Below are 11,650 nucleotides of genomic sequence, written 5' to 3'. Positions count from 1 at the left end.
ACCCTACAGTAGGTTCACAGTCGACTTGGGAGACCTGTGCAACCTTATCAAACATTTCAGTAAAAATGGGCTCACACACCCGTGTGGCCCACACGACCCAGATTTGCCTTTACCTTGTGGATTACACGGCATGGCCCAAAATATCACATGCCTGTGTGGTTTACCCGTATGGCCCACATGGCTCAAATCAGTCCAGCCCGTGTGTCTCACATGGCCTACCTAGCCATCACACGACCGTGTCATGGGTGCACGGCCTGGGCTCATCGAACACACGCCCGTGTCAGGGCACACGTGGTCGCTTGTCTGGCATTGATAGTGAGGTTTTTGACTTTTTTCGAAACCTCATTTTCTATGCAATCGAGCACACACTGTATTATTTTTGTTGCCTACATACTTCCGACCACTCCAGTACCTATAATTAACCAATATTTCACTTAATTACTTGCTTAACCAACTGAACTAAACCAATCTCGAAACGAGATAAACATCTTTCGAATAATGAAACCATTACCGTCTATCGAAAAATAGGAATTTCACGCCCTTAAAACGTCAATGAACGATAACCAGCCCATCGATAAGCCCCTAATCACCAAATGAATCCTTATTAACACTTGACCAATCACAATTAAAGTTTAATCAAAGACTAGACTTACTGAAAGAGCAACGATGACGTTGCGTAGGAAGGCAGTAAAAGAGAGGTCAAAGCAAAAAAAATTGCAGCAAGGGAAAGGAAGAAAAAAGAGTTTTTTGAGAAAGAAAAAGAACCAAATTTTTGAAAAAAAAACTACCAGATATTCCCTAATCCCCTAAATCACTCCACTACTTCCCACTACATCCAACTACTCAGCTTTTTAATCCAACACAAACTCTTCTAAATGAGTAAGCAAAAATAATGCTCTTACCCAAACTCGAATACAAGACCTCCTTCACACTAGCACTCCACTCAACCACCAGACCAGTAGACCCATTTTGTTAATTATTTATCAACTGTTACTTAAAAGCCTTCTAACCCAAGATGGGGCTTTATTAAAAAGAAACCAAAATTTTCCCAAGTCATGACTCGAACTTGAGGCCTCCCACACACACCCAAAACACTTAACCATTGAAGCAGACAAGTATTTATGTCATCCACACACAAAAACAAAAATATATTTATTGGGCCATTACAGAATCAGTCTAACCTTATCCTCCGTCTCAGACACCAACTCAGGACCCAAAACCTGATATTCACCCAACTTAGAATAACATAATGGTGTACAACACTTACAACTATACAGAGCATCGTAAGGTTCCATCTGGATGCTCGACTGGAAACTGTTATTATAGGCAAACCCAACTAGCGATAGATAATCCTCCCAACTATTTCGAAAATCAATCACGCAACTCCGAAGCATATCCTCCAGTATCTGAATCATCATCTTCGATTGACCACCTGTATGAGGATGAAATGCAATACTGAAGTCCAATCTCAAACCTAAATCCTCATGTAACTTTTTCCAAAACCGAGATGTGAAGCGAGGATCTCTATCAAAAATGATTGACACAGGAAACCCATATAGTCTAACTATCTCGAAAATGTAGAGCTTTGCTAGTTCTGCAGAGAATAGCCCATCTAAACTGGAATGAAGTGAGCAGACCTAGTCAATTGATCCATGCTGACCCAAACAGAGTCCTTCTTAGTGGGTGTCAAGGGAATCTTAACGGTTTGTAGCAAACCTGAAGGCAACTGATACTCAGCCTTAACTTGTTGACATGTCAGACATCGAGCAACAAAATTAGTAACCTCATGCTTCAAACTCGACCACCAGTGCAGTACACGGAGATCCTGATACAACTTATTACCACCGAGATACATAGCATATAGTCAGTCAGGCGCTTCCTCGAATCGATCGTCTCTAATCTGAATCATTTAGCACACAGATCCACCCTCGAAAACACAAAACCCCATCATTATTCAACCCAAAATTAGAAGTAGCACCACTCTCAACCTGTCAGAACCGCATACCTAGAGACTTATCCACTAACTGTCTATCTCGAATCTGATCAAGCAAAGTCAGCTTAAGTTGCAACTCGGTATTATCAATTGACTAAGGCGAGCAAACATTGCCCTCAAATCAGACATTACTCTACGACTGAGTGCATCAGCCACAACATTAGCCTTACCAGGATGGTACTCTATATTACAGTCATAATCTTTGAGCAGTTTAATCCAACGCCGCTGCCTAAATTTGAACTCCTTTTGAGTGAGGAGATACTTGTTATGATCAGTGTAGACAATACAACTCTCTCCATATAGATAATGCCTCTAGATTTTCAATGCAAAGACTACCGTAGCCAACTCTAAATCATAAATCGATAGTTCCATTCGTGTGTCTTAAGTTGTTGGGACGCATAAGCCACAACCTTACCATCCTATATCAAAACGCAACCCAACCCAACGCATTTAAGCATCACAGTAAACCACAAACTCCTTACCGATTCAAAGCTATATCGTAGCGAAGCTTGAGTCGAACAAACTTGAGCTTCTCAAAGCTCGATTGTTATGTATCGCCCGCACAAATGGCACACCCTTAAGTAGAAGCTTAGTCAAGGAGCCGCAATCAGAGAGAATCCCTTAACAAACCGACGATAATAACCTGCCAAACTCAGAAAGTTGCGGATCTCAGACACATTCTTAGGCTGCTTCTAATCCAGTACAGCCTCAATCTTCCTCGGATCTACACGAATTCCTTCAGAAAAAACCACATACCCTAAGAAGGTTACCTCTCACAACCAGAACTCGCACTTACTCAACTTATCATAGAGCTATTTTTCTTGGAGAATTTGTAGCACAACTCTAAGATGCTCATCATGCTCATCCTCAGTCTTAGAGTAAACCAGAATGTTATCGATGAAGACCACAACGAACTGATCCAGATAGGGCTGAAACACTCGGTTTATCAGATCTATTAATGGGGCCGGAGCATTCGTCAAACCAAAAGGTAAAACTAGGAACTCGTAATGCCCATAATGAGTCCTAAATGTAGTATTATAAACATCAGCTTACTTAACCCTCAATTGATGACACCCAGATCGAAGATCAATCTTGAAGAACACCGAAGCCCCTCAGAACTGATTGAACATGTCGTCAATCCACGGAAGTGGATACTTATTCTTTACGGTCAACTTATTTTGCCGTCGATAATTAATGCACATCCTCATGGTCCCATACTTTTTCTTGACAAATAGAACTGGTGCTCCCCACGGAGACATATTGGGACGGAAGAAACCACGATCCAAAAGTTTTTGCAGTTGAGCCTTAAGTTCTGTAAGCTCTTTCGGTGCCATACGGTAAGGAGTGATGGACACCAGAGCTATATCCAAAAGAAGCTCAATCCCAAACTCAACCTCTCAATTTGAAGGTAGACCCGGTAACTTTTTAAGAAAAACATCCAAAAAATCCCTTATAGCTCTGATATTCCCAACAGAAGAATCCCAAAAACCAGAAACACTAACATAAGCCAAATATGCTTTACACCCTTTCCGAACTAGTTTCTCAGCCACGAGAGTGGAGATTACATTGGACAGATAGTCTCGACATTTGTCGATTACGACCACTTCCTATCATCCTCGGTCCTTAAATGACCCTCTTAGTCATGCGTCTAAACTAACCTTGCTTGACCAACCAATCCATGCCAAGAATTAAATTAAACCCCCAAACGAAAAGCTCCATCAGATTTGTCGAAAAACAAGACCTTGCACCTATAAAAGAACATCCTTATAGAGTTAACTAACTCGCATGATCGCCCAAACAAACTCAAGATGTTGATCTCACTAGAAGTGCTTTCAAGAGTAACCCCAAGTTTCCAGACTGATTGCTAGCTACATAAGAGTGTGTAGAACTTATGTGTATAAGAGCAAGATAAGGCACATCGAAATTAAGAACGCACAGGTGATAACATCTCGAGCATCTCTGTCCTCTCAAAGATCGAGCAAGATAGACAAGTGCGACCACCTCACCTTTATCGATTAGTACCTCTTTCCGGTACTCACTACCACGACCCATACCATTACCACCCCTAGCCGCTCCACGGCCCCTAGATGGTCTTTGAATTGCCTTTTGAGGCTGTATAGAACCCGATGCTAATACTTGCATCTGATCTTCCCACTGTGGACTCTCTCTAATACGGTACTCTAACAACCCACACCTCAGACAAGCCTCAATCCTCACTTGCCCGGATGGTGTCTACCACAATCATCACATGGCTACAACCCAGTTGGAGTAACATGAGGCCCCACTCTAATTGGCCTATCAGCTCTAGTCTTTTCTTAGGCCTCAGACATAACAAGAGGGCTTCAATCCCTCTTACTCTTGCCTCTCTCTATCCCTATTCGCACTCCAATAGCTTAACATCCTTAATAATCTTCGCCTTCTCAACTAGAACCGCGAACTCATGCTCTTTTATGGAGCAATCAAGACCACGATTATCCTCAATCCTTCCTCAAACTAAACGTAGCACGCCAAACCCGATCTTTACATTATGGCTAAATCGGCTTGTCACATTGAAGTGTTTTAGCAAAACCTTATTTCCATTGAAAACCCTTCCTTAAGATATGAAACCTTAGTTAACTTATGAAAACTCTCTTCCAATTGCGAAAGCTTTGTTTAAAACATTTGATTTAAGAAAACTTATCATTTAAAATTTTGTTGCGGAAACGTAGAATAACATGCTATAATTTAAGAAACCCTGTTTAACCTCTCATAATTACATCGCATAAAAATAATAACCCAATAATAATAAAAAGGAAGCCTTATTACAATCTGAATTGAAAAGTAATTAATAAAATAGAATCTCGTATGCTTAAAAAAAAAAACAAAACACAAGTCCATGTTGTCTTGCTAGCGAGCCACCCAGAGTCCCTCCAAACATCAAACCTTCTACTGAGCATCATCTGAAAATAAAATAAAAGAGGGGGTGAGTTTCAGCAAACTCAATGTGTACAACCCTCGATGAGCAACAAGCATTCAATAAACACCATACATCAAACATGCAATGCAATGCAATGCAATGCGATCCCATCCTAATAATCCACCGCCACACATCGACTTCGCTTCCCGACACATCATGTGGGGATATAAATATCGACCCACCCAACTGTTACACATCCATGGTAGCCGGTTGCCAGAAACTACCTTCATTCACATATTGGGCTTAAAAGCCGTTGGTAGATCCACAATTGTCAAGCAACCATGCGATCCTCATATACTTCCTCCGTTCCATAGTCCTCATCCCATATGCAACCTAAGCAGAATTTCATATGTATACAGCAGATATGCATGTCACATTCATAAAACATACATTCCACACATAGGAGTATTTTGGTCATTTTTGCCCTTAGAGGCATTTCAGTAATTTTTCCTTATTACAATTTTCACTTACTTCAACCTGTTAACAAATCCTGTGAGCTAAGATGAATGAGTACTATGCACTAGGTAGGATTCCAAAGAAGAGGAGGTGGGTCATTAAGACCGCTTAAGTACCAAGCTCTCCCTAGATCCAATCCTAGACATGCATATACCCGTTGCCACACCTTAACCCTATGACTTGTCCACGGTCTCAACAATTCAATTAAGTTTGATGTAGTCATCATATACTAGGACCAAAAACCCTACATCCATGCATATGGCCCACTAGGCCCAATCTCATTTATATGGCCTATCTGGCCCAATTCACGTTCATATGGCCCATTAGGACCAATTCACATTCCTATGGCCCATTAGGCCCAATCTCTTTTATATGGCCCATCTGGAACAAATCACATTATATTCATGCTCACACACAAATTTTCTATCACATAGCATCACTTATCAAATTTTGCCTATTATGGCCCAGCAGCCCATCGGGCCCATTTAGCCCATTCCGGCCCATTAAGCCAATTCACAGCCCAAAGCCACAGAATTGCCCATGGCCTCAATTAACCTATCAATTTACCCTTTACGAGTGTTCCCGCACTCGCAAGACTACCGTAGCCAAACTTTTGACTTTTCAGCATTTCAACTTTTCGATATTTCGGCTTTTACAGATCTACTTGTGTGTGCAGTATATGTACACACTTGCTAAGCATGCGTGTGTGATCTCCTTAGCCTCAAACCTACAATTGATATCACCATTCAATTAATCGGATGTTTAATACATATCTTTACTAAAAACCGAAACCTTACCTTAACCTTACCTTGAACACCAATCCCTATTAGCTTTTCCTTAATTACATACTCCCTAGATCTAGCATTAATCTTACTTATTAAAACCAAATACTAGGGAACTTGCATAATTCACTCCCTTATCTCACTTAAGACCATTCGGCCAAACTTAGCCAATAAGAGGGAATTACTAACCAAAACCGCAAAACACCCAAGGAGCAATTCGACAGAGAGCTAAAACCCGAGATTCGATACTAATTCCCTACCAAAGTTGATTAGAAAGAGTGAGGGAAGAACAGTGTAATAGATTCTTAGCAAAACTGATTGGGAGAACAAACATTTACACTAGATCTGACCATAGTAGAATGAGTAGTAGTTGCACCAAGGGTATTCGGCCAAGAGGTGTTCGGCCCTTTGCGATTTTGTATGGAAAAAGAGGGTTATTTTGGCTCCAAGGAAAAAGAAAGAAAAGTTAGCAATGAAGTAGAGGAAGAATGAAAATCGGCACAAGGAAAAAAAAGAGAAACAGAGGGTTTTTGGCTATTAAGGAAGAGGGTTTCCGGCAATAGGGTGAAGGGAAATTCGGCATTAGCCTGACGACCTCCCACTCGGCCCCTATTTATAGTCCCTATAGCCGAATTCCTCAAGCCCAAGTTCCCAATTCGACTCCACTTGCTCCTCACTTCTCATCTCCTCGTTTTTCTCCTAGATAACCCCTTGATCCTTTCCTCAGATTTCTCTACTGAACACTCCCCTTGGAGTACATCTTCATGCCACTTCCAACCTTCTAGAGGGCCCAAAATTAAACTCCTAAAAATACTAAGCTAGGATTCAAACCTTGGATCCCTTGCTAGCCACTAATGCCACCTCCCTACACCCTAAGTGGCATCACTTAGCCACTCCTCCACAAGGCTTTTTGATGCCATTTTCCCCATCTTTATTTAAAAGCCCCACTACTTGCCAACAAGGTCCTTTTAATAATTAACGCATAATTTTTTTCTCCCCTCAGTTTGAACTTAAACCTTGACCAAGACCTACCATCACATAATTAACACTTAATCGGAAATGCTAAGCACAAATGAAAAATTTGAGATTTCAGGATTTTCTAGTTTCGGGATTTTTAGGGCGTTACAACTCTACCCCCTAAAAGAAATTTCGTCCTTGAAATTTTACCTGATTCAAATAGTTGAGGAATTGACGTCGCATCGGTTCCTTATGTTCCCAAGTAGCATCCTCATCCTTGTGATTACGCCAAAGCACTTTGACTAATGGAACGGACTTCCTTCTTAATACCTTAACATCACGACCAATTATTTGTATGGGCTCTTCCTCGAAAGTTAGGTCTGGCCTGACCTCAATTTCCTCAACTGCTACAACATGTGAAGGATCTAAGTGATACCGCCTCAAAGATGGAAACATGAAACACGTCGTGGATCCGCTCAGTCAAGAGGTAACTCCATTGGTAGGCGATCGCCCAATCTGTCTTACAACCCGATATGGCCTATTAAACCTTGGGCTTAGCTTCCCCTTCCGTCCAAACCTTAATACCTTCTTCCACGGAGAGACCTTAAGAAAAACTAAGTCTCCCACAGCATACTCTATCTCTCGTCGTTTAAGGTCAGCATACAACTTCTGCCTATTTGAGGCCTCCTTTAACCGATCCTGAATCAATTTCACCTTATCCTCAGTATTGGCTACTAACTTAGGGCCCAAAACTCTTTGTTCGCCCAACTCCGTCCAACATGTTGGAGTTCAACACCTTCGCCCATACAGTGCCTCATACGAAGCCATCCCAACACTTGCTTGATAGCTATTATTGTACGCGAATTCAGCTAATGGTAAATAGTCCTCCCAACTACCTCGGAACTCAATCACGTATCCCCTCAACATATCTTCCAATACTTGGATCACCCTTTCCGACTGTCCATCAGTTTGAGGGTGGAATGCCTACTGAAGTTCAACCTAGTACCCAACGCCTCATGTAGCTTCTTCCAAAATTGCAAAGTGAAATGTGGGTCCCTATCAGATATTATGGACACTGGCACTCCATGCAATCTTACAATCTCTGCCACATACAACCTAGCCAGCTTTTGTAATGAGTAGTTGGTACGAATCGGTACAAAATGGGAAAACTTGGTTAACCGATCCACTATAACCCATATCAAGTCTTTCTTAGTAGGCATCAAGGACAGCCCACTAAAAAATTCCCTAGTGATCCTTTCCCACTTCCAGAGTGGAATCTTCACTGGCTGAAGCAATCCCAAAGGAAACTGATGTTCTGCCTTCACCTTTTGACAAACCAAGCATTTACTTATGAATTCCATAACCTCGCGCTTAAGTCCTTGCCACCAATAAAGCTCCCGCAAATTCCGATACATCTTGTTCCCGCCAGGATGCATAGCATAGAGGCTGCTATGTGCTTCCCCAGAATAGACTGTCTTAGATCATTGTCCTTAGGTATACACATTCTCCCACGGAAACACAATACTCCTTCACTATTTATCCCAAAGTATGATGTCTCCTCACTCTCTACTTGTTTAAAATGAGAACCCAAAGTCTCATCCACTAACTCCTTCTCCTTATCTACTCGATCCACACTGGTTTTACTTGAAGCTCAACTAACAAGCTACCATCATCCAACAAGGTTAATCGGGCGAGCATAGCTCTCAAGTCTAACTTAACCCTATGACTCAATGCGTCGGCTACCACATTCGCTTTGCCAGGGTGGTATTCAATCATACAATCATAATCCTTCAATAATTCCACCCACCTACGCTGTCTAAGGTTGAGCTCCTTTTGGGTAAGGAGGTATTTCAAACTCTTATGGTCCATATAAATTGTACAGTTCTCCCTGTATAACTAATGCCTCTATATTTTTAGCATGAAAACCACCGCAGCTAGTTCCAAGTCATGGGTTGGGTAATTCACCTCGTGAGTCTTAAGTTGCTGTGACACATACGTAACCACCTTTCTTTCTTGCATCAATACACATCCCAAGCCCACATGCGATGCATCACTATAAACCTTAAACTCCTTTCCCAGCTCTGGGTGAATCAATACAGGGGCCTCAGTTAAAACCTTCTTAAGTTTCCCAAAACTCTTCTGCTGCTTGTCCTTCCAAACAAACAATACCCTCTTCCTCAACAACCTAGTTAAGGGTGCAGCAATTACTGAAAAGCCTTTGAAAACCCGTCGATAATACCCTGCCAAACCCAAAAAACTTTAGATTTTTGACACTGACTTGGGTGTTTTCCAGTCTAACACTGCTTCAATTTTTTGGGAATCCACCTTAATCCCCTCAGCTGACACCACATGTCCTAGAAAAGTAACCTTCTTTAGCCAAAATTAGCACTTACTGAATTTGGCATACAGCTGCTTCTCCCTCAAAGTCTGCAACAGAATCCTTAAGTGCACATCATGCTCATCCTCATCCTTTGAGTACACCAAAATGTCATCTATAAAAACTACCACGAATCGATCCAAGTAGGGTTGGAAGACCCGATTCATAAGATCCATAAAAGCGGTAGGTGCGTTCGTCAGCCCGAATGACATCACCAAAAACTCGTAGTAACGAGTTCTAAAAGCTGTCTTATGAACATCTGCCTCCTTAAACCTCCGAACGCAAGTCAATCTTTGAGAAAATGGAAGCTCCCCTAAACTGATCAAAAAGATCATCAATTTCCGGCAGAGGGTACTTGTTTTTAATAGTTAACTTGTTTAACTGCTAGTAGTCGATGCACATTCACAATGTCTCATCTTTCTTCTTCACGAATAACACCGGGCTCCCACGGAGACACACTTGGCCAGATGAATCCTCGATCCAACAATTCTCGAATTTGGGCCTTAAGTTCCACCAACTCCTTTGGTGTCATCTGATAAGGAGCGATGGACACTGGAGCAGTACCAAGTAATAATTTGATTCCAAATTCTACTTCCCTGTCGGGTGGCAACCCAGGCAGCTCCTCGGGAAAGATATCGGGAAATTCCTTAACCATTCTCAACTCCTTAACAGTAGGGCTCCTAACCTCCATATTTCTAATGTAAGCGAAATAGGCTTCGCATCCTTTTTGAACCAACTTCTCCGCCCTTAATGCCGAAACTACATTCGTCAGATAATTCTGGCGTTCACCAATCACCACTACTTCCTTATCCTCCACTGTTCTTAACACCATTCGCTTTGCAGCATAATCCAAGGTGGCTCAGTGCTTCACCAGCCAATCCATACCTAAGATTAAGTCAAACTCACTAAACGGCAGCTCCATCAAATCTGCTAAAAAGGTAACCCCTTGGACTACTAACGGTAGCTCCTTAAACAACTTATTCACTCCCATCGACCGACTTAACCGACTTATCACACCATCCCATTCGCAGATAATCTCAAACATATCACCCAAAGGTTCACCATATTGCATGCAACATACGAATGCGCCGATCTAATATCAATCAACGCAAATGTAAGGTAAATCGTAAATAAAGAACATACCCGTTATCACATCCGGGGCATCCCGTCTTTCTACGACGAGCAACATAAACCAAAGTGGCTGTCTCGCCTCAAGATGGCTGCATTTTACCGGTGCTCCACGTCCACATCCATTGCCGTTATCGCCTTGGCTGCCCACAACCCCTTGGCTAGCCTAACCACCCTTGGTGGTCAACACCACCTTGACCCATTACGGCACTAGACCTAGCATTCAAGGCAATCCTTGATCCTATGTTCCACAAACCCGTAAGTTTAAACAACCTCCCATTCTCTTCCAACACTCGCCTATGGCTTCTCCCACAATCAAAGATAAGGTGGCACCTCGGGATTAGCAGCAGGGGCCCTACTCTAACTAGCCCATTAACTCGCCCTAGCCCTAGGCCTCTGTCCAACACCAGAGTCTCGGCCTCTCTCTTATTCCTACCCTTTCTTTTTCCCGATTTAAGCGCCGCTTCCTTAACCTCCTCCGCTATCTTTGCCTTTTCCACCAACTCCAAGAAAACTCGCTCCCTTTGTGGTGCTATCGGCTATCTCTAAGTCGTCCCTAAAACCTAACACAATGCTCATAGTCCGCTTCCACCATTATTCTTGCGCACTCTCTCGAGACGAGAAATTCCGCCTCATACTCGCCATGTGTTTGTTTCGGGTCAAGTTCAGAAACTCCTTCCTTCTAGCATCCACATAGCTCGCACCTACACACTTTCCTTGGAACACAGCTTTGAAGAGCTCCCAAGTGACCTGTTCAGGTTGAATGCCCTCTTTCACTGTCAGCACCACTGGTAAGCTTCTTCCCTAAGCGATGACACTGCCCCTTTCAGCTTTTGTTCTGGTGAACAGTCTAAGTCCCTCCATTATCCTTTCAGTGGCCTCCAACCAGTATTCAGCCACGTTAGGAGCCACACTAGCCACGCCTTAAAATCTCAAATTCTATTTGATCAAGTCGCCCAAATAGACCCCGATTTCCCGTGCCATTATTGGGCCCAGCGACC

At 42.5% G+C, this 11,650-nt stretch overlaps 1 protein-coding gene across 1 annotated transcript; it reads right to left on the bottom strand.

The window, feature by feature from the left end:
- Positions 1 to 1,612: 1,612 nt before the first annotated feature.
- LOC128282064 (uncharacterized) lies at positions 1,613 to 3,327 on the bottom strand. Its single transcript, XM_053020273.1, has 4 exons — positions 3,160 to 3,327; positions 2,108 to 2,305; positions 1,917 to 1,988; positions 1,613 to 1,825 (listed from the first exon to the last, which is right to left on the bottom strand). Exons 1-4 carry the CDS (start codon positions 3,325 to 3,327, stop codon positions 1,613 to 1,615), a joined length of 651 nt encoding a protein of 216 aa, XP_052876233.1.
- Positions 3,328 to 11,650: the final 8,323 nt, after the last annotated feature.

Source organism: Gossypium arboreum, chromosome 10 (assembly GCF_025698485.1).
Source record: "Gossypium arboreum isolate Shixiya-1 chromosome 10, ASM2569848v2, whole genome shotgun sequence".
Classification (NCBI taxonomy): Eukaryota; Viridiplantae; Streptophyta; class Magnoliopsida; order Malvales; family Malvaceae; genus Gossypium; species Gossypium arboreum.
The sequence above is the reverse complement of the archived record's forward strand: the minus strand, read 5'-3'. Positions and strand labels throughout refer to the sequence as shown.

Coding starts and splice junctions, on each gene's coding strand:
- LOC128282064 (XM_053020273.1), bottom strand. CDS start 3,327: ATGGCACCGAAAGAGCTTACAGAACTTAAGGCTCAACTGCAAAAACTT. Junction 2,306..3,159: donor GACGGCAAAATAAGTTGACC/GTAAAGAATAAG, acceptor TTGAAAATCTAG/AGGCATTATCTATATGGAGA. Junction 1,989..2,107: donor GAGTAATGTCTGATTTGAGG/GCAATGTTTGCT, acceptor CGGTTCTGACAG/GTTGAGAGTGGTGCTACTTC.